General features: G+C 38.1%; 1 protein-coding gene and 1 non-coding gene across 2 annotated transcripts; one reads left to right on the top strand and one right to left on the bottom strand.

Moving 5' to 3' along the window:
• The first annotated feature begins 11,410 nt into the window (after positions 1-11,410).
• On the top strand, positions 11,411-18,205 carry LOC142542039 (uncharacterized). The gene is made up of 7 exons (XM_075648488.1): positions 11,411-11,539; positions 12,276-12,378; positions 12,931-13,127; positions 13,617-14,474; positions 14,600-14,782; positions 14,912-15,071; positions 18,021-18,205. Exons 1-7 carry the CDS (start codon positions 11,411-11,413, stop codon positions 18,203-18,205), a joined length of 1,815 nt encoding a protein of 604 aa, XP_075504603.1.
• On the bottom strand, positions 11,924-12,029 carry LOC142544019 (small nucleolar RNA R71). Its single transcript, XR_012819988.1, has one exon. It is a non-coding gene; the product is annotated as a small nucleolar RNA R71 (small nucleolar RNA).
• Positions 18,206-27,999: the final 9,794 nt, after the last annotated feature.

Raw genomic sequence — 27,999 nt, 5'->3', positions numbered from 1 at the left:
TTCTCAATATATCGTTTCAGATTTACAGAGACAGTCTTGAGTTTAGAACTGATATTGCTTCAGACCGAGACTACAAACGGAAGGTATAATTCAATGTGGTATGGGGAGATCGACTTGAGTCGGTTTAGACTTGAGTTTCCCTAAAGCACATACTTTACTTTATTGCAGTGATATTGCATTGATTTGATTGATATACTTGTTCTCTTGATTTATAGATAGCAGGTATCAGACGGGAAATCTTGTGACAGAAGTGCCTGATAGTGGTGGGATCGCCACGGGCACATTGCACGATGTTACAGGATAGTGTAGACATCTTGGGACGGAAGTGCCTGACAGTGGCGGGATCGCCACGGGCACATTGCACGATGTCTCAAGATGGGATATTAACGATAGAGCTACAGTCCATGACGGATAGGTCAGGACACCGGATGTTGGTTATATCGAGTAATAGGATTGGAATTCTTCTATTACGGAATTCGATATAGGAACACCATATTTGGTTATATCGAGTAATAGGAACAGAGTTCCTTCTATTACGGAATTCGATATAGGAATACCACATTTGGAAACCGGGATCCCTAGACTAGGATGGAGTCTAGTCTGAAACGTGGAGTCACGTATATGTTTGACAGTCTAAGATTGTTTATGTTTCAGATTTTGATACATATATCTGTTACCTGATTACATGCTTTATATTTGTTTATATGATTGCATGTTTCGTTGATTTATACTGGGATTTATTCTCACCGGAATTATCCGACTGTTGTCTTGTCTGTATGTGTACATGACAACAGGTGGGACAGGATCAGGGTCCAGGAGATGATGAGAGATCGTGATAGAGTGGAGACTTCGGACTTGGATGTATATAGGGTTTTGACACTTGATATTTAGATGTTGAACCTTAGTTTTACTGATTTGTAGACCGTACAGGACATGTACTTTATTTTATACTGAGTTGTTTATTAGTTGATTTCACTACGTTCCGCATTTTAAAAAGAAAAAAATTTTAGACCCTGTTTTATAATTGATTAATTAGTCCCAATGATGATTAAGAACTTGATTAGCGTCCGGGTCCCCACATCCTATATAGCATAAATATGTATAACACGACTTTCCTGCATAAATATTTTCATAAAATCACATTTTCATGTTCGTCATAGTAATCGTAATCATAAATCATTTTGCATAGAGTTATGTTCAATACAAGTGGCCCATAACATAAATCGTTCGATCAAACTAACCACGGTACTGGGCCGGCAGGGATCACCACAGCTCTCAAACTGAATGTCCACTCCCTAGCATAACATAATTCTCCCGAAGAGGTTGGAGAGGTCCCCGGGCACGTTCTCCGACTTCCAAACCCGTAACATAATTTGGCCACAAGACAAATCGCTGTGGCCAAATTGCATACCTAAAAAATAATTATTTTGTACGTCATACATACTTACGAACATCGTAAAACTTGTTGGATCGTCTGTAGTGCCCAAATTCAGTACACGTATAACTCATGCATTTATTTAATTGTTAATTCATTTATTTAAATTTAAAATGAGTTTTAGCCATGCATGATTTATTTAAATGCATTATTTTAACTTAATTATGATTATGTGGTTCACGTTAAAATGTTTTTTTCAAGTTTCATGTTTCAGGCGATTACTCGAGACGGGATCGAGGAAAAGACTGGTGACGATTTTGGCAATTTAAAATGTGGTATTTTATTTTAAGTTGAGATTGGGGTATTTTAACTAAGTTATTAAGTTGTTAGTATTTTAAAGCCTAATTTAATTATTAGGTGATTTCAAGATTTTTTTGAAACTTTCACAAGTTTAACACTTGCGTATTTTATTTAAATTTAGGGAGGTTAGTAATTTAAGGAGGGGTTATTATTTTAACTACCATGTAATTGCTCATCAATTATCTAATTAAGCTAATTAACATCCCTAATCCCCTCCCCACTACCCAACTCACGCTACACACACACACACTACACGTTTTACACACACTAAGAGCCGTAAAACACACACACACATTCAGATTTCTATTTCTATTTTTACAGAGCAAAACCTAGGGTTCCTCAAGTTTGAAGCGGCCGCCCCCTCCTCCAAAATTTTCCAGCAACTTTTCTTTAATTTCATCGCAAGATTTTAGTGCCACAATCGTCCCGGATCAAGCCTTGCTCGGTTTCCTCTTCGGTGTCGTCATTCGGTAACGTTTAAAATCTAAAGGCACGTATATTCTGTTATTTCTGCATCGATCTCGTCATATTATGCGTTGTGTTGTTAATTATGCGTAAAAATACATGTGTGATGCGTAGAAGTTTGAGCAATTATGTTAAGATCGCTTTTGAAACCATTTTTAGATCCAAAATTTCATTTTCACTGTCTTTTTAAATACTGCGATTTTTCGGTCGCGATTCTGAGAAAACCTTCAACACAAAAATTGTAGAACTTTTTGATACCTTCGATTTGACAATAAATTCGAAACATTTGGATAAAAATTGAGTGAGTTATGATGTTTTTCGTGGGACTGCTCAAACTACGTTTTCAGAAAATATGTTTATTAATGTGTTCTTGAAGTTTTATCGTTGCAGGATTCGTTGGGAATCGACGGGTGATCGTTGCTGCATCTAGGTATGATTAGTATGACGTTGGGTTGGTATTTGGTATGCCGGTTAGTGTCGATAGGCATTTGAATTCATTAGAAGTCGTAAGAAACGATGGGTGTCAATTTCCGTGTTTGTGAGATTGTATTGTGTTAGGATGGGCATCGTTGTTTTGGGGTGTTTGCACAGGTTGTATCAATGTGGTAGCACCGTAGGATGAGTCTCAAGGTATCGGTTCATAGTCCATACGAGCGAGTTTAGAATGCTAAGCAATACATGTATTAAATTTTCGTGGATTTCCAAATTGCGCAGGTATCCGGACCCCGAGACGGACCCTTACACGGGGTCCGTGCCCTTGTTTTCTTCTTAGTGTCAATTTTACGAGCCAACACGGACCCCCACACGGACCAGGGCACGGGGTCCGTGCCTTCCCTTTTCTTCACGACAAATTTCATTGCACCTACATGGACCCGGAGCCGGACCTGGGCACGGGGTCCGTGTCCCTTCACCTTCCCGAGTATTCCTTTTGCGCACCTACATGGACCCATACACGGACCCAGGCACGGGGTCCGTGTACTTTATATTTTTGGGAAAATTTTAGTTGTGTTTTGGAGTTTCATGTCTTGGGTTAGTACGATGATTTAAAAGAGGTCAAGTCCCGAGAATTTTATAATGTCTTAAGTTATTTCTTGAATTCAGGGGTGAGCATGCATGCCTACGTCTAAGCTATGCAAGTTAAGTATTTAAATTCATGTTAGTATGTGCAGCAGCGGCCCCAAATGACATCCAACGAATCCCTCAACGCCAAGTAAGTATGTTGACGTGCAAGAAAATAATTTCAAGTTTTTGAGGTATGCTAAATGTCTTATGACCAATGTATGTATGGGGTTGGAAAGCGTTAAATCATGAACTGGGACCAACCCACCCCGTTAAAGCATGAACGGGTTTAGATCAGGATTGGAAAGCGTTAAATCATGAATGGGGACCAATCCGCCCATTAAAGCATGAACGGGGATCTCATGTATGTGGCAGTGGATTCGTTCATGTCAGCCCAATACTGTGGTTTAGTCTGATCAGGCGAATTATGTTATGGGTCACTTTCTTTGAAACATGCCTCTACGCAAAATAATGAAGTTCATGTATGTTTATGTATGTACAAATATGCAAGCATGTTTATGAAATTTTTCACGTTATGGCACGTCTAAGTTATGTACGCATGTTAAGTTTCTAGTTATGTATGCTTTATTTTAAAGTTGCATGTGGTTTTACTATGTAGTACTTGTTACTCCCAGTTTATACGTGTTGAGTCTTTAAACTCACTAGACTTGATCGATGCATGTGAGGATGTTTTCGAGGAGACAAGGGGTGGGGACCAAGGAGCAGGCTTGGACTGAGCAGGAGGCTAAACCCGAGGACCGTCCAAGTTTAAGCTTTTATGAAAATGTTTAAATACTCTGATTTTATGTTACTGTTTGAGGTTCGAGCAAATACTTTTGGTAGACATCATTTTGAGATTTTTCTGTTGCAACAAATGTTGAGGACGAACAGTTGTTTTATCAAATTTTGAGGGTTCACGATTTATTTAAGAAAATTTTAAATTTTTCCTCAAATTTTGAATAGTAAAAGTACAGTACGTTACATCGTCATCAGACATGCTGCCTCAACATCCTAAATTAAATATCAAAACAGTGCCTAAAGGTGCGTTCGGACACATACGACTCTCGAATTAAATAAATCCACTTAGCATGTATCAATCAACTCGAGACTCGACCAACATGTAAAACACATCCAACCTACTGCCCAAGGCTATAAACCAGCCACGAACCATGCTCAAACCCCGTACCATGCACCACGAACCATGAAGACACAAGCTGCCCCAAAGAATGACGTTATGGCACCTATGTGTTCCATACGACTTCCTATCGATTTCAACTCGAACCAAGCCCTAGACTCGACCCTTAGACATCCCTTGTGAATATGGTTTGACCCTTTCCAGGCCAAGACACATGTAATGCCCTTAAACCTCAAAAACTCGAGACCTCCATGCACGAGCCCTATCGTGCGCAATCGGCACTTCACGACTTCAACAACTCTTCCGTCCAACCAGTCCCTAGCCGACCCATACCAAGCTTACCCCAGTACCCTAAGACCTTGCCTAGACCCTAGCGACGAGTCCTGGTCCAGTCAAGCAACCAACCCGATGCCCCAAGGCCGTGATCCCTAACATGGGCGTGTGATGCTTCCTCGACTATTGCTGCACCAGCAGCTTATTGGCCCATCCCGGACCACCTAATGACACCTAAACACATCCCATAATGTGACCATATATAGCAGCAAGCTATAGGATCGGTCCAGCAAAGCCGGCGATCAAAAACTCGAGAAAACGAAGAAATTCATGCATATTATATATCGAAATTGATTTTATTAATGTTTTAGCATTCATATAATCAATACAATAAGTTTTCATGCATTTTTGGTATCAAAATACAGTAATTAACATGATTGATGTGTCAAAGAAAGGTTTATACATGCCTTTGCGTCTTAAATGCATGAAATATCGAATACCGACGCGAGGGAAAACGGAGGCTTAATGGAGACTGTTTACTGCTTTTTCTTGCTTCAACAGGGACTAAATTAATCAAGGAACATTGTGTGATGATCGGCTAGGGCTGCTGCTAGGTAAATAGAAGCCAAAAAAAATCCCCCAAAGCATAGGTGTTTCGGCCAAGAGGTATGTGTGAGTTTAGTGTGTATTCTAGGTGTGTGTTGTGTGAGAGGCATGTGAATGAATGTTCTAGGGCTAGGACTCTACTTTTTATTTAATAAAAAAATATTAACTAGGGTTTTAGGTTAATTACCCAAGGTTTCAATTATTAATTAAGCCCTCCAACTTTTAAAATATGACAATATATTTGAGAGTTCTACAAATCATAAATTCTACCAATAATTAAATACTAATCAATTTAATTAATTATGACATAAATTTAATTTTAAAATATTGTATTTCGAATGAAAGGATTTAAATTCCTTACTTTTTGAAATTTTCTAATTAAATGGTTAACATACTTTTATTTCACTCGATAAATTAAATTTAGCCCTTAAATACTAAAATTCATAAATACTTTAAAATAACTAATTTCTCAGCTTAAAATAAAAATGTAACTTTAATTTTTAACACCTCAATCGTCTCTGGTCTACTTTCCCGATTAGGCATCAAACATTCGCCTAAAAAACTTAAACTCGAGAAAAAAATCTAACATTTCATATGCATACATATCTTATTAATTAAATAAATAAAATATTTCAATCATGGATGGGGTTTACGTGTAATGGTTTTTGGGTAATACAATCTTAAACGAATCAAAGGATTGAAGTCCATTTTATCATGTCTAAATACAAATAATAAAAGGCGAGAAATATGAATGAATATCTATATAGAACATATAAAATATTAATTAAAATTTTTATTTGTATAGTTTCAATCTTTAAGAAATGACATTAACTTTGATGTCTTAATCGAATTATCATGGGTATGAACTTTTATTTACAATCTTGTTTCAAAACAAAATGAGAGAAAAAAGAGAATGAATGAAGAGAAGTAAGAATCAAGAAATAACTAGATTTTTATATTTTGAAATATATCGCATATTTTCAACATTTTCATCGAATCGATGATATTAAAAAAATTATCAATTCACGGAGATTTTATGAATGTTCGGCGACTTCAAATGCTCATATGTCACTCATTCTATCACAATAATATGATTTCACTAAAAGAATTTGATTAATTACAGAAAATGTAATAACCCACTTCAGTTTAGTCTTAAACACTGCCAAACTGAAACTCTTAATATCTTTACAACTTTATCAGTATGAAACTCATATATTTTTCTAAGCACAACTGATCTTAAAAGATCAAATACAACAAAGTGATGTGCTAGTTCTTTTGCTCAAAAGATAGTCTGAAAGCTATGAATATGTCTGTTAGGTGTGAGCTTTTTCGTAACTGGTCTTGTAAGCTTTAATTCAATAATTCACTCAGAATGAATGTGTGCAAAGTTCTTTTCTCAGCTGAACTCCACGACTATTTATACGCTTTGCTTCCATGATAATATTGAATGTATTTAAATGGCTTATATCCGTTGATTTGTCCTTTCTGAACATGTCAACATTCTTCTGACAATAGTACACTGTAGCGTTCTAATATGCGATGCTCCCACTACAAGTTACAGTCTACTTTGTACAAATTGTCGGTTAATGGCTACGCTTCAGCTGATGACGTATCCAACTGACTATAGTTGAGTATAAATCCGATTAGTTGAGCTGACTATATAACTGAGCTCTCATAACTGATCGGTTTAGTTATCTTCACAGATTGAGTTAGCTTCGATCAGTTCAATTGCCTTCGATTATTTAGCACATTAATTTTCAGTTCGGGAAACTTCAATTTAAGTGATTTCAGTTCGAATAAGTTCAGTTGAGCCGATCAGTTCTATAGTCTTCAATCGCTTAATTTGTCAAACTACGAAATTCTGATTCTAACAATTTTCCTCTTTTTGGTGTTTGACAAAACATAGAATTCAAGAACTTATATGAACTGAACTTTTGTAGATAAAATAATATTTAATTGTACAGATTCGTACAAGGAATGAAAGAATTATCTTCTAACTGATCTTTGCGAAAAATACTGTACAAATGCGTACAAATCAAAGAATGAAAGTATAAAGACTGTCTTCTAACTGATTTTTATTGTTCTGTATTTCTTTGCTTTTTTGTCATCAGGTTCTTGATCAGTTGGTTGACATGGCCTTTTCTTAGATTGCTGCTGTTGCTATTCCTCTTCCCCCTTTTTGTCAACACCGACACGGGTTGATAGAAGGCAGACTTCAGAGCTGACTTGTGATATGACACTCAACATCTGTTCCTACATCAAATCCATGCGCTTTGCCATACTTGTTTGCACAAAGTCAATTCGTTCAATAAGCATGTCTTGAGTTTGGAAGAGAGCTGGAACTGTCACTCTGTCCTTCTTCAGTTGATCTACTAGGAGAAATAGTGAAGTGATATCCTTTGTAACATGATGGAGTTTCTTCATTGTATTCTTCTTTATAGAATCAATCTTGAATGTTTGCAACAGTTGGGTTGACTTCATATCGGAGACAATTGAAATAAGATTGTGCAAACTGGACTGAATTTCTTCAAGAATGATATCAGTAGCCATCGGTATTTCAGAAGACAGGGTTTCAGATGTAGCTGGTGCTTTGCCCTTGTCTTCTTCACTGAAAATGACCATGGCTAAATGTGGTGATTCAGTCTCAATTTGGTCTAGTTCTTTGACAATTTCTTCAACTGCTTCCTGTTGAGGATCTTGAACTGAGGTAGAAGGTTGAACAGTAGTTGAGCTGGAAGGCACATCAGTTGGTACTTGTACATCAACTATTTGTTCAGGGTGCAACTAGGTTGTTTCAGCTTTATTTTTTTGGTCAGTCATGACAGTTGACTGAAACATTGCTTCAATATTTTCCAACATAGCCTCCGAGGCTAGTTGTTCTAATAAGCTCTGGTCTTCAACTGTCTTAGCTGGTTGAGCAGATTCAAGGTTCAGCTGGATGTCAATGGCAACTGATTGGATAAATTCATCGATATTGGCCAGTGACAACTCAGCGTCTGTGTACAGTTGAAGACTGATTGGAGGAGATTTTGAAGGAATAGAAGTTGAAAATGGTTGATCATCCTGAGGAGTAGGAACAATCACTGGCTTAGAGCTCTGTTCAGCAACTGCTTCCTTGGATGGCTATGACTGAGCTCCAGATGGCTGGGCATACTCCACAGATGTTGGGCTTTGGGAATCAACTGATATATACAATTGTTGATCCATTTCCCATGCTTTGATCGTCATTTGCAAGGATAAGAGATCTGAGTCCAGCTGTTGAAACGACGGCTCTGTCATTGTAAGCAGTTGCACTGATCGAATCATAGTTCTGTTTCAGCTGAGCTATTACTACAACCAGCTTCTTCACGCGCATCAGATCGAAGAAATAAGATCTCCTCTCTAGTGCCTGAGCGATGGTGATAGCCTTTACTGTCTTCAAGACTAATGTTTCCAGAGCAATGAATTCATTTAAAACTGATTTCTTCATTAATCGTCTGACAAACACTTCAGTCCGAAATATGACCCATTCATCAAAATGTTCCAACTTCGATTCAGCGAACTCATTTATTTCGTTCCAAGTGAGATCAATATAAGTCTGAATCGGGTTGGTTGGCCTGGACTCTTTAATCATCTTGTCTTTGCCTTTCAGATCAGTTAGGACATGAGAGATACTCAGCCCAGAAGTAGTTGCATCCACCTTGTCACGTATCACCACGGCTTTAGGTCGAGCGATTGGCATTACAGTTGGTCTGGTGACAGTGATAGATGGCACTCGCACTCCAACAAGTTTCAATTTTTCACCATATTCGTTGACTATCTTCAATGGAGGCTCAGTTGGCTTCTTCTGCTGAGTCTCTTCAACTGTTTGTGAAACAGAAACTGCCCAAACAGAAATAGCAGTTAAGAGTCGTTCAGCTCCAGTTGGCATCAGTCTTTTAGTTGGAATGACTTCAACAGCAACTGATTTGGTCTTCTGAGACCTTGGCTTTTTCACAATTTTCGGAGATGGTGTTTTCTCCGATTCACTATCACTGACAATCGGTTTTCTTTTAATTATCAATTTCTTCACCAAGTATTTGGTTTTGGCCTTTTACACGGATTTGGGAGCTGCCATCATCCCAATCTCCTGTTTGATTTTGGTCAACTTCTCCGGTGAAATGTCAAGCTTTGTCTTTGGTGGCTGAATATTTTTTGCATTGAAGACCTTGAAATTGGAAGACTTCTCAGTTGAGTCATCCACCAGACCAGAATTTTTCAGCAAATAGCTTGGCAGCAAAGCGAAACCATTCGACTGCTTCGAAGATTGAACCATATTTTTCAGAATGTTGAAACTAGTGGTAGACCAGCTCAATCTTCTGCCGGTCATTATTGCTGTCATAACTTAGAATTTTTCAAGGGTAAAGGCAGCAAATGAACCTGCCTTGGCGACGATATCTGTCAGCAGTTGTATCACTGGCTTTGATAGGTGTAGTTTTTACGTGTTTTTTTGCATTATTTTTGTGTGTTTGCATTGTGCATACGTATATTTCATTTACATTTTGTTTGTTTTAGAGTAAGCTATGAATATGATCCTGTCTCACTTGTGCGTGATGAATTTGCAGGAAAAATGATCGGAAAAATGAGATTGGACAAAAGATGCAAGCCAAGAAGACAATAGGCAGAAAAGCTGGCGCCCGAGCGGTAATTTTACACCACTCGGGCGCGAGAAGCGAATCAAGCAACTGAATTCCAGAGAGCATGGCGCTCCGGCGGTAATATTCTACCGCCCGGGCGCTAGAAATGCCTTCTGAAGAGTTGATGTACAGAAGACTCGGCGCTCGGGCGGTGATATTCTACCGCCTGAGCGTGAGTGCCGCACTTCCCAAGGAAGATTACAGAGGGTGTGGCACTCGAGCGGTAATATTCTACCGCACGAGCGCCACCTAAAAATGGAAAGATTTCTTTAGCCAATTTCTTCCTTTATTTCTGAAGGGGAGAGAATATGGAAGGGATTTAGACGTTTTTGGGAAGAGATTCAGACATTATTGACAGCCACCACAAGTCTTGGAGAGGATTTGACGCTTGGAGTTGAAGATTTCGAGATTACCGGGGATCGTTCTTCGCATTTTTCGTCAAGTCTAGTATTTCTTATTTAGAATTTATCTTTTAAACATTGTTGTGTTTATTTTCACTATGATTTCGAGTAGCTAAACTGCAATATTTGTTGGGATTAAAGGGGATCCTACCCCGAAACTGATTTAGTTAATTCGTATTTTAATTATTGATTTGTTCTTGAGTATACTACTGTTTTGATGACGATTATTAAAGCATAGCTAACTTTAATAATAGTCTCATATCGTGAGTGAGTTCGAGAGAATAGTTTGCGATAGGATTTAGTAGTATAGTCCGTGGATCTACAATTTACATAGAAATAGTAAATTGGATACATATTGATAGTTATAGTCCTAAGGGGCGAAAACTATGGGATTTCATAGATCGACATGCGATTCACTCTTGATAAATAATTAAAGACATTTAATTACTTCATTGAGTAGAGTTAGTTTGGCATAACTCAAGAGAGCGTGTTCAATTGAATAGGAAATCCTGTCGGAAGCGTCAAACACTATAGAACGAATTAATTAATTAACGAGGGGTTGGTGAACTGAAATTCCCAACAAATTCACTTCTAATTGAATTTTAATTAACCATTCTAGATATTATATCTCATTATTTAATTCCTGAACCTTTTTATTTGCATGTTTATTGGAGCATATTAGTAATAAACAACCATTCAAATTTCGTTGCTAAAGATTTGATAACTGCAAATAATAATTGTCAAATACAGTCTCCAGTGGAACGATACTCGTACTCTCGTACATTATACTATTACTTGACATCGTGCACTTGCGATTAATTTTTGAGCATACAAAATCATATTTTTATTAAGGATTCCACGGTGCAAGTTTTTCTCGATCAAGTTTTTGGCGCCGTTGCCGAGGACTGTTAATTCACAATTTTATTTTTAGTTATTTTCTTTATCATTGTTTTATTTTTCTTGAGCTAACACTCCATATTCTATTCCAGATATCTTTTCCGGTGCATGCCAAAGTCACTTGACGTGGAGCTTGAGCAGTTTGATCCGAAAATTGAAATAAATTTCCGCAAAGTCACTTGACATGGAGCTTGAGCAGTTTGATCCGAAAATTGAAATAAATTTCCGCATAAGAAGACAGAAGCAGAGACTGAAGGAACTGATGGAGAGGCACGAGCACGAGCATGAGGAGGAACACCATGAAGGCAGACATGTTGAGATGCCACGCCGCATACCAATGCTATAGTATGTCCAGCCTTCTTTAGATGGTGCACGCCCCAGCATTGTGAGGCCTATTGTGCGGGCAAACCACTTCGAAATCAAGCCAGCCATAATTTAGATGATTCAAAATACAATCCAGTTTGGAGGATCTGCAGTAGATGACCCAAGCACGCACATCGCAGATTTTCTTGAAATTTGCGATACTTTTAAATTTAATGGAGTTTTTGATGACGCTGTTAGGTTGCGTTTATTTCCTTTCTCCTTACGTGAAAAAGCTAAGGCATTGTTAAATTTTTGCCTGTAGGTTCGATCACCACATGGGAGGACATGGCGAAAACATTTCTCATTAAATACTTTCCTCCATCTAAGACCATGAAGCTGCGGGCAGACATCACCACATTTGCTCAATTCGAGCAGGAGTATTTATATGAGGCATGGGAGCGTTTCAAAGATCTATTACGAAGATGTCCTCATCACAAACTGCCACTTGGGTTAGTCGTTCAAACCTTTTACTATGGCTTACTCACTCCTAATCGTACTATGATAGATGCTGCTGTCTGTGAAAACCTACTGAGAAAAACTGCTGAGGAAGGATATGAGTTATTGGAGGAGATGGCCGCTAGCAGCTATCATCCTAAATCTGAAAGGAACAACCAGCTAAGAAGTGCAGGAGTTCACCAGGTAACTGACATTTCCGCTATTACTGAACAACTTGATGTCTTGAACAGGAAATTGGACGGCTTCAATATGGTGGCACAGCTATGCATCTTCAAGAGATATTTTGTGAAAAATGTGGAGGAGAACACTATATTAAGGACTGTCAAGACAGTGGTCCTTTTTATGCGCCAGAAGGGGCACCAGTGAATCAAGTGGGAGTCCAAAACCGTCTAAAGAATGATCCATATTTGAACACATACAATCTTGGATGGAGGCAACATCCCAACTTCTCATGGGATGGCCAAAACAGTCAGAATCGACCACAGGGAGGACAACCATATGGGAAACAACCAATGTACAAATCTGACCCTCCGAGAGAAGAAAAGTCCAATCTGGAGCAGATGATGTCTAAGTTCATCTCATCTACCGAAACTAGACTCCAAAATCAAGATGCATCGATAAAGGGGCTAGAGATTGAGATTGGACAGTTAGCTAAGATGATAGCAAGTAGAGAGCCGGGCACCTTGCCAAGTAACACAGAGACCAATCCAAAAGGGCAAGTGAAGGCCATCGAGTTGAAGAGTGGAAAGATCTTAGAGGCTAGAGGGACAGAAAAAACTCAAGTACGGGATGAACAGATTGAGTCATCAAAAGGTAAGTCTTCTAACTCTACACCAGCACCCACTGCACAATCTAAAATTGTTATCCCTCCACATTTTCCTGCAGCATTAAAAAAGGCGAAATTAGATGCGCAATTCGGTAAGTTCTTAGAAGTATTCAAGAAATTGCGCATCAATATTCCATTTCCTGATGCTCTGATGCAAATGCCAAGCTACGCTAAATTTCTGAAGGACATCTTAGCAAGCAAGAGAAAATTGGAGGATCACATGACAGTTAATCTAACTGAAAATTGCTCTGCTTTGGTATAGATCCCACCGAAACTTAAGGATCCAGGGAGTTTTTCTATTCCTTACATGATTGGTGATGTTGTTTTTCATAAAGCCTTATGTGATCTTGGTGCAAACATTAACCTCATGCCTTTGTCTATATTTAGGAAACTTGGGTTGGGAGAACCTAAACCAACGAGGATGTCTTTAAAGCTAGCAGACAGATCTGTCAAGTATCCACAGGAAGTTATTGAGGATGTGCTAGTGAAAATGGACAAATTTATTTTTCCTGCAGATTTCGTGGTGCTCGACATGGAGGAGGATATGTAGATGCCTTTGATTTTGGGGAGACCGTTCCTTGCAACTGGCAAGGCTCTAATTGATGTGCAGGAAGGGAAGTTGAGATTGAGAGTGGGAGAATAGGAGATTACTTTTGACGTTTTTAATGCACTTAAGCACATGCTGCATTCTGATAGTTGTTATAGAATTGATGCTTTTGATTCTCTTGTGTTTAACTATATGCAGGATGCTCTTAGGGACCCTTTGGAAGCCACTTTCACTACTGAATCACGAGAAGACGAATTGGATGCAGGGAAATCCGAGATACTGGCATACCTCAATGCCAACCAGCAATGGAAGAGACCAATAAGGATGAGATTAGAGAACTTGGGGGATCGAAGAGATTTGATCCCTCAGAAGTCAAGCCTAGAGGAGCCACCAACTCTGGAGCTCAAGCCATTACCTCCACATCTGAAATACGTCTATCTAGGTGAGAACAATAAACTTCATGTGATTATTTCTTCTTCTTTGACAGATGTGATGGAGGAAAAACTGCTGAAAGTCTTGAAAGCGCACAAGAGCGCATTTGCATGGAAAGTGGCGGATATCAAAGGGATCAATCCATCAGTCTGTATGCACAAGATATTAATGGAAGAAAAGTACTCACCCCTCGTGCAACCTCAAAGACGACTCAATCCAAAGATGCAAGAGGTAGTGAAGGCCGAAACTATTAAGCTTCTCGATGCATGTATTATCTATCCTATTTCAGATAGTGCATGGGTAAGTCATGTTCAATGTGTACCTAAGAAAGGTGGGACTACGGTGATCACTAATGAAAAGAATGAACTTATTCCCACGAGGACTGTTACGGGGTGGAGAGTATGTATTAACTATAGGAAATTAAATGATGCTACCCTTAAAGACCACTTTCCCCTTCCCTTTATTGATCAGATGTTAGAGAGACTAGCGGGACATGAGTTTTACTGTTTTCTAGATGGGTATTCGGGGTATAATCAAATCACTATTGCAACTGAGTACCAAGAGAAAACCACTTTCACTTGTCCTTATGGAACTTTTGCTTTTCACCTATGCCTTTTGGTCTTTGTAATGCCCCATCTACATTTCAGCGCTGCATGACTGCTATATTCCATGATATGATTGAAACCTTTCTTAAAATATTTATGGATGACTTTTCTATCTTTGGTGCAACGTTTGATGACTGTTTGCAGAATCTGAAGGTGGTTTTGATGAGATGTGAGGAGACGAATTTGGTACTGAATTGGGAATTGTGCCATTTTATGGTACAAGAAGGCATAGTGTTGGGGCACAAGATATCACAGCATGAAATAGAGGTGGATAAGGCAAAAGTGGAAGTTATCAAGAACTTACCACCTCCGACATCCATAAAGAGAGTTAGAAGTTTTCTAGGCCACGCCTGTTTTTATCGTCGTTTTATAAAAGATTTTTCAAAAATTTCCAAACCTCTATCTTCCTTACTTATGAAAGATGTGTCTTTTGATTTTAATTCTGACTGTATACAGGCATACGAGGATTTGAATGAGCGCTTGGTGACGGCTCCTGTCCTGGTGGCACCAGATTGGGATCTACCCTTCGAGGTCTTGTGCGATGCCAGTGATACTGCGGTTGGTGCTGTCCTTGGCCAAAGGCGGAACAAGGTATTTCACACTATATACTATGCAAGTAAGACTCTCGATGAAGCACAATTAATTATGTCACCACTGAAAAAGAATTACTTGCAGTAATATTTGCACTTGACAAGTTCCATTCATACCTTGTTTTGTCGAAAGTAATTGTGTTTACTGACCACTCTACCCTTAAATATCTGCTTGCTAAGAAAGAGGCCAAACCACGATTGCTTAGGTGGATATTACTTCTCCAAGAGTTTGACCTCGAAATAAAAGATAAAAAAGGTGTAGAAAATATGGTAGTTGGTCATCTTTCTAGGCTAGAGCATGTTAGTACAAATTGTGAAAACGATGAGATAGATGATTTGTTTCCGGATGAGCAGCTGCTAGTGGTGAAAAATTGTCCTTGGTTTGCAAACTTTGCGAATTTTCTTGTTACAGGCTCACCCCCCCAAAATTTAACATTTCACCAAAGAAAGAAATTCTTTTCGGACGTGAAATATTATTTTTGGGAGGAACCCTTCTTGTTCAAAATGTGTTGGAACTTTTAAAGTTCGCAATCTTGATTTTGATGTTAACAAAACTTGTTATTGTGTTTCTAACATATTTACTCAAGTGTGAAGTTGCAAACACAAGAAGCAAGCTGAAACTGAATTTTGCACAAACTGAATTTCTGGCGAGCTTCGGTATTTTGATGATATCTCTCAACTGGATTATCCAAATGACAATCCGCCAACCAGACTGATTAGAAAACTCAATTTGGAACAAATCGTATTTCACGACAGTTGGACAAAATCGGATGTTATCATGGTCTAACTGATCGCTCAATTACCAAACTGATCACACGAAAATAGCAATCAGTTGAGTTTGAGCACCTGCGGTATTTTGGTCATATCTCTCAGACCGATTATCGAAATGAAGCAATTCAGTATGCATTGGAAAGATAAGACGATGATCTACAAATCATCTTCAGAAGTCAAAGTCTGAATCAAAGCTTAAGATGCTGATAAATGACGATGAAGTTAATGGTTCTGCACAAACTGAAATCAGCTAGGCTGATTTCAGCACACCAGCTGAAACTGAACCAACTGAACCAACTGCTGACCAGCTGACCAACCAACTGAACTGAACCAGCTGCTGACCAACTGAAACTGAACCAGACCAGCTGAAGACCAGTTGAACCAGACCAGCTGAACTGAACCAGCTGAAACTGAACCAGACCAGCTGAAGACCAGTTGAACCAGTCCAACTGAACCAGTTGAACTGAACCAGACCAACTGAACCAGTTGAACTGATTGACCAGTTGAGTTGACCAGAGTTGACCAGTCGAGAAAATGTCCAGCAAGACGAATTTGACCGTTGCAATTCCAGAAACAGTACAGAAACTTTCCAACGGTCATATTCTTGTGTCTAACGTATATATCAGTATTGGAGCCTATAAATACAACATATTGAAGATCAAACAATAGCTTTTGAAGTGGATTCAAAGCATGGGCAGTTAGCATGAAGATATCAGCTAGTTGAGAGCACAAGCCCTTGTGTGAGGATACATTTGAGATATACACTGTAAATGATAAATTTCTCACACACAATCACTCACACATATACAAGAGAGTTGAACTTCAAAGATTAGTTGAGTGAGTCTTGCACAAAGACAATAAACTTGTGTATGTAGTCTTTGCATATGAGATATTAAACAATATGCTGATTGTGAGGTGCTGCCTACAATCTTGAGTGCTAGGAGTTCTAGTTGGGTGCTGCCCTTCCGGAATGAGTTTGTACAAGTAGTTATATAAATCAAAGTCTTCTAGTGGATCCTTCCCAAGGGGAAGAAGGGGTGACGTAGGAGTGTTTGAAATCTCCGAACATCCATAAACAAATTCGTGTCTATTTGTTTATTGCATTTGCTTATCATTTTCACTGTTTTTAAAGATGCATTGTTGAAGCATTTTATGTGTTCTTCAAATATCAAAATATTGTATACCAAGTGTTTGATAAAATGCTTCAACTGAATAGTTTTACTCATTCAACTTGCATATATTTTAAATGGTTTACAAAATATTTAATCGGTTTCTACGAAGGATTATTTCGAGTATCTTCCGCTTGGTTTTTAACCAAACTCGATTTAATTCATCGGTGTTCAATATTTCAAGAACCGAGCTATTGTAGCTCAACGATTACCCCCCCTAATCGATCCCAACAAAATGTGCAGATTCTATGATCAGAAGGTGTGTTGCAGAGGAAGAGTTTGGTCAAATTCTCAACCATTGCCATGACCGTGAGGTAGGTGGTCATTTCGAACCAACAAGGACGGCATCTAAGGTACTTGAATGTGGCTTCTACTGGCCAACCCTTTTTAAAGATGCTCGTTCTTATGTGCTAGCCTATGATAAATGCCAGCGGATAGGTAACATCTCAAACCGTCATGAAATACCATTAAATAATATCATTGAGTGTGAGATTTTTGATGTGTGGGGGATATACTTCATGGGATCGTTTCCCATTTCGTTCACGAAAAAATATATTTTGGTTGCAGTTGATTATGTATCTAAGTGGGTAGAGGCAGAAGCATATGCCACTAATGATGCTCAAGTGGTCCTGAAATTTCTAAAGAAAAATATTTTTAACAGGTTCGGGACACCACGAGCAATCATTAGTGATGGTGGCACCCATTTTTGCAACAAACTCTTTGAAAAACTTTTGAGCAAATACGGTGTCACACATAATATTTCTACCCCCTATCACCCCCAGACGAGTGGTCAAGTGGAAGTGTCGAACCGAGAGATCAAGCGGATTTTGGAAAATAAATTGGTAGGCGTCAGTCGGAAAGACTGGTCAGTAAGGTTAGATGATGTTCTTTGGGCATATAGGACTGTTTTCAAAACACCTATAGGCACTACACCATATAGGTTATTGTTTGGTAAAGCATGTCATCTACCTGTGGAGTTAGAGCATCGGACATATTGGGCAACAAAAGAACTAAACTTTAATTTTACTGATGCAGGTGAACGACATCTGCTTCAATTGGATCAGTTGGAGGAATTCCGGAATCTGGCATATGATCTCGCACTGTCATACAAGGAAAAGACAAAGAGGGCGCATGACAGGCGAATCATCGAAAGGAAATTCAAAAAAGGCGAAAATGTCCTAGTCTACAACTCCCGTTGCGATTGTTTCCCGGAAAATTGAAGTCGCGATGGTCTGGTCCATTCGTGATTTCTAAAGTTTACCCATCGGGAGTTGTAGAATTACAAGACGGAAAGGATGGGACATTTACGGTCAATGCCCAGCGATTGAAGCACTACATGGGTGGCACAATTGAGCCGCAACTTGGAATCACCCGGTTCCAGGACAATTTGAACTGAAACTGACCGACAGTCCAGCTCTCGACTATAAATTGAGAACTACCTCTCTTCCCTACTTAATTCAATTTTACTGCTTTAGTTTATTTATTAAGTTTAAATATTAAAACAAAAAAAAATTGGGCGAAGGTTCACGACCGAGCAGTAAAAAATTACCGCTCGAGCGCGAACACCTCTGACAGGATGACATCTCTAGAGAGATTGGCGTCGAGCGGTAATTTTTTACAGCTCGAGCGCGCCTGCACATAAATTCGGCCGCCCCCTTCCCCTTTCTCATTCTGAATTTTTTTTTCTAAATCCCTACTCCTCACTTGCACTCACTCTCGTTTTTTGCAGCACAATTTACTCCAAACATCAAGAATCACGCACCATGGCTCACCCTCATCCGTAAGAATCAAGCATCTCCCGCTTCTCCGGTCATCTTCTTCTCTTTAGTCACCATCTCCATCATCTACCACCATGGCACCCAAGAAACAAAAAGGTACCCCCGGCTCTTCATCTTCGTCATTTGATAGACATCGTTTTGTGAGTGAGACGGCTAAGGCTAGATATGAACACGCTAAGATTCATCGAAACCCAATTGCCGAGAGGGGATTCCATAGACAAATGGAAGATAGATATTTAGATCCTCTTGTGGAATTGGGGAGACGTGGATGGGAACAATTTGGAAATCAACCTACGGCGGAAGTGGTCTCAGTGTTTCGGGAATTCTATGCAAATGCCGCCGAAGGGAAGGATGGTTAGGTTTTTGTTAGAGGTCGACTTGTTCCGTGTGACTCTGTTACAATTAACGCACTATTAGAGACGCCTGAAGTTGATGACTCTCGATTTGAAGCATTGGTAGCTGACCCCAATTATGATATGATACTCGCAGCGCTGTGCCTTCCGGGCGCGATGTGGAAACCATTGGGCGGACCACCGAGCTGTTTTGACGAGAAGTATTTGAAAGCCGGAATTGCCCTTTCATATCTATTTATGGCCCGAAGGATGATGCCAGTCTCGCATAAGAGCGAGGTACAAAAAGAGCGGGCAGTGCTACTGTTTGCCTTGACCGAAGGGTACAACATCAATGTGGGCAAACTTATAAATTCTCAGATCATAATGAGTGCTCACAACAGTCATGTCGGTCTCTTCTTCCCCACCATCATCTCGGAGTTGTGTGCAAGAGCAGGGATTGTTTTCCGGGATGACGAGGAATGGCTACAACCAGTGAAACCTATTTGTGTGGAAGACTTACAGCGGAAGAGCGCTAAACAACAAATAGGCTTCCCCACTCGCGATAGAGATGTGGGTGGATCGAGCACAGCAGCCTCACGTAGCCAGCCGCCACAGCCCCGCAGGCGAACCCAAAATGACAAAATGGATGAAGCCCTCGCCTTCATGGAGCATCAGGATCAGGTCAACTCGAACGTCAATGACAATTTTGCTTACGTTGAATCCATGATGCGCACTATGCTCGTGCACGGGGGCGTTGACCCAGGGAACATACAACCACCCCCGCCATTCATTCCCCCATTCCATTTTCAGTATGACTATCAGCAGCAGGGGGATGTTCCGAGAGTGCCGCCGCCAGAGCATGACGAGGATGAGCCGTGATCAGGGGAGTTCACTGTTTCCCTTTCTTTTTTAAAAAAATTTTCTACTACATTCTGTTTTTGGTTCTTATTGTTGTTTCATTCCGTCATTTTTTTGCATTTGTGCTTATGTCTGCATTCATATGTCGTTTATGTGTTTCAGTTTTCTTTTTTGTGCAATGGGAACATTGCACACTCTTAGTATGAGGGGGTCATTTAATTTGTGTCTTGCATGTGTGTCAGTTGATGGTGAAACAAGTGATTTGGTAGCCGATGATTATGTTGGGTTAAATGAACTACATGTTGCTTAGTCTTGTCATTCATTATGAATCCCCCGGTGAATTGTGAATTTATATATGCACACATAGTGGGTTTTGGTAGTAGTGTAAATGACAGTTGAGTTTAAAAATCTGTGGGGAAACTAGAAAAACATGAGATGCGAGTAGAACTTGAATGAATTTCTGTTGACACTCGTGACTGACCAGTGGCATACACTCGAATAGAAAACTTTAATCTACCTGGAATAATCTTCGTCCAATCGTGCATCGAACCTCAAAAGTCGCCCCTAGGCCAGATAAATGAAGATACCGCATATTCAAAGCCCAGGGAGTATACATGAAAAAAATTATGCACTAAAAAAAATAAATAAATAGAATTAGAATGTGAAGAAAAAAAGGGGATGTAAGGTGTGGGGGAGCCAAAAAGGGATGAAATCCTATCCCGAGGCTAAAAAGATGGAGATGTAAGGCGTTGAGGAATGTCAGCTAAAAATGCTGATAAGTGCATAATGAAAATGATCATTGTACTCCCCATCTTTTTGAACCGTTTGAAACATCTATGGATATTGACTCCCTAATCTTTGTTGGACAACTATGAAATTCTGCCAATTTGTGTTTACTTGTTGGTCACGAATAGAAACAGAACTCAGGATAGCAAAACTTGCGTTGAATTGTTGATTTGGTGACTTGCATGGTTCGAAAATGAAACTATCGGAAGCACGAGCTGGTGAACCCACAGCACACACACGACCACATTTTCTGGTCAAATCAGAATGCTATAGTATGCTTTAAAAAGATGGTGTTAATAAATGTTGTGACTTGACTAATTGGATGTAGTTCAAAAACCCGCTGAGGCATGAGATATCAGTTTGCTGTTTCGCCATCAGTTTAGTTGCTTATATTACTTTAAATTTGTGGTTTGGTTCATATTTTGGTTGTGGTCTGTAACATATCTTGCTTGAGGGCAAGCAAGAGGTTAGTATGAGGGGGTTGATAGGTGTAGTTTTTACGTGTTTTTTCGCATTATTTTTGTGTGTGTTTGCATTATGCATACGTATATTTCATTTACATTTTGTTCGTTTTAGAGTAAGCAATGAATATGATCATGTCTTACTTGTGCGTGATGAATTTGCAGGAAAAATGATCGGAAAACTGAGATCGGACAAAAGATGCAAGCCAAGAAGACAATGGGCAGAAAAGCTAGCGCCCGAGCGGTAATTTTACACCGCTCGGGCGCGAGAAGCGAATCAAGGAACTGAATTCCAGAGAGCATGGCGCTCCGAAGTTAATATTCTACCCCCCGGGAGCGAGAAATTCCTTCCGAAGAGTTGATGTACAGAAGACTCGGCGCTCGGGCGGTAGAATTCGGCGCTCGGGCGGTGAAATTCTACCGCCCGAGCGCGAGTGCTGCACATCCCAAGCAAGATTGCAGAGGGTGTGGCGCTCGACCGGTAATATTCTACCGCCCGAGCGCCACCTAAAAATGGAAAGATTTCTTTAGCCGATTTCTTCTCTTATTTCCGAAGGGGAGAGAATATGGAAAGGATTTGGACATTTTTGGGAAGAGATTTAGACATTATTGACAGCCACCACAAGTCTTGGAGAGGATTTGGCGCTTGGAGTTGAAGATTTTGAGATTACCGGCCATCGTTCTTCGCATTTTTCATCAAGTCTAGTATTTCTTATTTAGAATTTATCGTTTAAACATTGTTGTGTTTATTTTCACTATGAATTCGAGTAGCTAAACTACAATATTTGTTGGGATTAAAAGGGATCCTACCCCGAAACTGATTTAGTTAATTCGTATTTTAATTATTGATTTGTTCTTGAGTATACTACTGTTTTGATTACGATTATTAAAGCATAGCTAACTTTAATAATAGTCTCATATCGTGAGTGAGTTCGAGAGAATAGCTTGCGATAGGACCGAGTAGTATAGTCCGTGGATCTACAATTTACATAGAAATAGTAAATTGGATACATGTCGATAGTTATAGTCCTAAGGGGCAAAAACTAGGGGATTTCATAGATCGACATGCGATTCACTCTTGATAAATAATTAAAGACATTTAATTACTTCATTGAGTAGAGTTAGTTTGGCATAGCTCTAGAGGGCGTGTTCAATTGAATAGGAAATCCTGTCGGAAGCGTCAAACACTATAGAACGAATTAATTAATTAACCAGGGGTAGGTGAACTGAAATTCCAAACAAATTCACTTCTCATTGAATTTTAATTAACCAATCTAGATATTATATCTCATTATTTAATTTCTGAACCTTTTTATTTGCATGTTTATTGGAGCATAGTAGTAATAAACCATCATTCAAATTTCGTTGCTAAAGATTTGATAACTGGAAATAATAATTGTCAAATACAATCTCCAGTGGAACGATACTCGTACTCTCGTACATTATACTATTATTTGACATCGTGCACTTGAGATTAATTTTCGAGCATAAAAATCATATTTTTATTAAGGATTCCACAGTGCAAGTTTTGTTCGATCAGGATTCAGCTCTTTTTTGGGATCAGACACCTTGATCTTTCTCCCATCAGCAGATAATAAAGTCTGCATCTCCTCAATATCAGATAGCTTTATCTCAGAGAAGTGAGATAAGTCATCAGTTGGCATTTGAAAGAGTTTGCTGAAATAGTCGTCATGCACGATTAACGACTGATTGTTGACGGTCATGACAATCTTGTCGTCATCAGAAATAGTAATGTTGACATAAATCTCTTGGATTTTTTTGGATAAATCATTTGGGTCGCCAACCCTAAAAATTTCTTCAATCCTGCAGAATCCAACTTCTGAAATACGCTTCTTATAGCCTCATCGGAGATAAAGAGGACTGAATCGAAATCAATCGCCACAGTGTTGAGAAGGAAAGCTGGAGTTTGGCTTGCCATTTTTGTTGATTTTCCTGCAAAAAAAATTGCTTTGAGATTTTGAATATTTGAGAGATAGAGTAAAGTAAAGTGAACTGAATGGAGGCGGAACGATTAGTTATGTGTGTGACTGTTTAAAATTTGGGACATGTGACAGTCCAAGATTTATTTGAATAAAGACGTGTGTACTTCATTTAAATATTGAAATAAAATATTGTGAACGTCACAAAATTTATTATGGAACTTCAACTGAATTATTAATCAGTTAACATATGTGATAATATCAGTTAGGTCGAGAACTGAATGATTAGTTGGAAACTGAATCAATTCAATTCAAGACCAACTCATATTTGTCTTCTCAGTTAACCTATTTTAATTCGACAATCCCTCTAAATGGATGCATTAAATATTAAATGATCTCATCCTTGGAAGATGAATCATCTTTCGCTGATAGAAGTCTCTTCATATTCTCCTGCCAAAAATAATACTTGAGTCTCTTCATATGATTTTGAGTCTATAAATAAGAGCGAATTAGTTAGACACAAAATCACTTGAGTAATTCAGCAGAGTACAGGTCAACAACAAATGGACAGAGCTAGCAGTTCTCAACAACCGGACCTTGCTGAGGAGTCTGTCGATCGAGGCAGCTCGAAAGATCAAGATTGAAGACACTGTCTGTGGCGCCCCAAACCTCGTCACGTAATCATACAACAAGTGACGTAATTCTTTTCAACGACGTAATAATATAATACATATAAGACAAATAGCATTATTATCACACTTTCTACATCAGTGTAGTAGAAACAGTATAATAAATACATACACACAACTCAAATAAGACAATAAACTATATTGTCTCTATCTACTATCAACTACAGGACTGTTTAACTAGACACATCTAGTCCTTCACCACTATCTTGTCACGGCATAGTAATGTAACATATCCAACAGAAACAACCCTCAAAAGGTGAGCATATACAACAATCATTATCGTAATGTATAACAGTTATCTTAATAACAACATAAAATATAAATGAAATCATAAAAGAAATACCCTCTTTGTTGTTCCTGGACAACCAGCCATCAACAACCTCAACAACATCACACTGCAACAATAACATCGACAATACGTCGCACCCCTACTCAGGTGACAGCAATATCGTCGAATGAACAACAACATCAATGATACGTCACATCCCTACTCCGGCGACAGCAATATCGTCGATCGAACAACAACATACATCGCACCCCTACACCGACGACAGCAATATCGTTGATCGAACAACAGCAACGAGACATCTCCCAACAAACAACAGCCAACAACATCAACAATAATAAACAACAAATATAATATCAAATCACCCAATTCCAGTTATTTACCATTGTTCAACACAATAGTATTTATCAATAATAAACAATAACAACATATGCTCGTACATCAACATGTACCTGATAATCGAGTATATATAAAATCTGGTTATTTCTTTGATCCTGAGGCTTGTGACGTATCTAAATAATTCAACAACAATTATCATATCAATGTCACCGTATCAACATAGTCATAACAGCCTCAATATATAACATCAAATAGGCCAACAACAATTAATTCAACAAAATATAAAACTCGATTATAAATTCTTATCGTTCAACAATTAATATTCCGGTGTATTTAATTCACAATACTAACATCAAATACTCCTTAATCAATTAACTTCAAATAATAAAATATTTTATAACATCCGTTAAACTACAAAAACTTTATATCAACATGTAGCCTATACTTCGTAGACTTCGAATATATAATCAGAATTAATAACAATTAACAAATAACTCTCCAATCTCAATCCAACGATTAAAAATCCCTAATTATAATAAATTGGGAATAATTCAAAATAACACCACTATAATCTTCTCTACTTCGTTAAAATCATACACTATTCAACAATCTTCAATTTCTGTATGATTTAACAATTTATCGGATTTATTCCAGAAATCGACGAATTTCAAACATCACCAAAACTATAAAATTTATACCTCAACTTTAAGACCTCAAGTCGACGATCCCAAAATTGAAGTCGGTTCATCGATTAGATAAACTAATAAGTCGCAAGATCGAAAAGAAAATCAAAAACTCTATTTCTCTCACCTATTTGTTAAAACTTTATGTGAATGAATTGAATTCATTCACGTAAGTTTTGAAATTTATCTTTTTTTTAAATAATAATACAATATAATATATAATATTAACATTTTAACACTAGTATATTTCTTTGAACCAGTCAAACGATCAAATTTTCCAAAACTCAAAACATGAAACTTCTATATCTTTCAGTTTTCTACATTATATCCAAATTTCAAATCATTTGGATTTCATATGACCAAAATATGTCGTATTTCAATCGTTAATTATTTAGTAATCTTGTTGGATCGTGAAAATCCTCTAAAAACATGATGAGCTACAATAGCTCGTGTTTTAAGAATGATGACATCGATAAATTAGATCGAGTTTGGTTAGAAACCAAGCGGAAAACACTCGAAGTAATCCTTCGTTAAGAAAGCTGATCAGTCAGAGCTTTTAATCTCATGTAACTGATTAACTGAAGATAAGGGAGATCGGTTCTAGCATGTATCGGTTCAGTTATGGTGAGAACTGAACTGATAGCTACTCGAACTGATCAAATCAGTTAAAAGCAAGAGGTTAACAGTTAAAGTACATAAGATATGTTTATGGATGTTCGGAGACTGAACTGCTCCTACGTCACCCCTTCTACCTCCTCGGTTAGGTATCACTAGAAGACTTTGATTTATACAACTACTTCTACAAACCCACCCAGCTTAGGACTTACCCACTGTCTAACTGAACTCCTAGTCTAGACTGAAGACATTACCTTCCAGCCAACACTTTTTTAACATCTATGTGAGAAAGACTACATACATAAGTTTAAAGTCTTTGTGCAAGACTGTATTTTGGGTGGTGGTGCGTGCGTGTGTGAGAACTGATCTCTAAGAATAATACGAAAGTGTTCTCACACACTGAGGGAAATAAGTTTCTAAACTAAGCTGATATAACTTTGGAGTGTTCCCTCAACTAGACGGTTGCTTCTTTGTAAGCTGATACGCGATATGCGTGCCCTCTCTGTATTTTATCTTTTTACTTGTCAACTCTCATCATCATCTTCACTGAGCTTCGGCTTCTATTTATTGGAGTTTGGGTGAACGTACAGTGAGACTCAGCGAAAGAAACCGTTGCAGTTTGAATTTGTTCCCCCAAATAGATATCTGAAACATTTGGCTTTAAACGCTGCTGTAACGTCTCTTATTGTACCTTGATAGTACAATAGCTTTTGTACCTTTGTGCACAGCTGGATTAAGCTTGTCGTATCTGCAAACTGGTTTGCTACTAACTGATGTTCTGAAGTAGTCAGTTGAACTGGTCTTGAACTGGTGAGGTGAAATCAGTTGACTCGTCAGCTGAACTGATTTCACTGATTCAGTTGAACTAATCAGTTGGGCTCTTCATCAGCTGAACACTTCATCAGCTGGCCGGGCTTCTGAAGGTCTTCTGCTGAACCATCTGTCGACTGGACAATCAATTGAACTGCTCTTGATACTTCAGTTGTCCTGGTTCAGTTCGATCGATCAGTTTGCACTTTCAGTTTGCGTCTCGATAGCTTTATTTTAAGTTTGGTAACTGATCAGTTCGAAGCCTGATCAGTTTCAGTTTATGCGCACTTAGGTAAACTCATTAGAAACAAATAAACAAGTTTTGTTAACATCAAAATCAAGATTGTGAACATGAAATGTTCCAAAAAATCTTACATTACTAAATCAACAAGTTGTGATATTTATTTCAGGCATTACACTATCAACATGGACAAAGATCCAGGAACTGCAGTCCTTCCGAGATGAGGGACTAGTTGCCACGAGGAAACGAATGGCAACTGAAAACAATTATAAGTGGCGCCTTTGCATCGCTCATAATTCACAAATCTTCACAGATGAAGGTGTCTACCTCCTGATGCTCTTCAATGAGCATAGGGTTCTATACATAATTGTTTGATTTTCGAATATAATTTTAAAAAATAATATTTAATTCGGACATTTTCTTACTAACAAGTAGCTTCACGCGAAACCATATGTCTAGAGACTTGATAACCATTAATTTTCCTGGTTTGTTCGATCTCGTGAAAATATTTGCCACCGGAGGTGATAAGTTGCTCAATTTCTCTGTTGTTTGTGTTATCAATATCTGCTGTGTGGCAATTGATTTTGCTTGGAATCGTGGTTTATTTATCTATTGTCGGAGTTTGTATAAAAAATTTCAATTTGGGAATTATTTTGATGTTGAATGGTTTAATTTCTTCCTTTTTACTAGTATTTAACATGTGCGATGCACGAGATGATATTATTAAAAATTAATTACTATAAAAATAATATATATTTAAATTATAAAAAAATAATATAATTATAAAAAAATAAAAATAAGAAACTATATTTTCGCTAATTTTGAAAAAATTTCTTAAATATAATGTATGTCGATTAATTGTGTTAGCCTAAGGCAATTATATGATTCTTATCGTGTTTAATGTATTAATGTCGACACCAACCTAAATACATATTTAATTCTTTAATTTCCGAGAAACTATATATATTATTATTTTTAACATGTGATAAATAAATATTTTTAAATCAAATTTAATAAAATTAATTAGAAATACCTTTTTTTCAAAATTCAATAACTTCATCTAAATCCTCATTCTCAAAAAAATTTTGAGACATGGTACGTGTTTGACACATTTGAAGGATAACAACAATTGCTTCATCAATATCTTTATCCAAATAAGTTTAGATTTTATCCATAAAATCTATCCATAATATACA

The sequence above is a fragment of the Primulina tabacum genome, chromosome 4 (assembly GCF_025594145.1).
Source record: "Primulina tabacum isolate GXHZ01 chromosome 4, ASM2559414v2, whole genome shotgun sequence".
NCBI lineage: Eukaryota > Viridiplantae > Streptophyta > Magnoliopsida > Lamiales > Gesneriaceae > Primulina > Primulina tabacum.
This window is presented reverse-complemented; position numbering and strand designations above follow the sequence as displayed.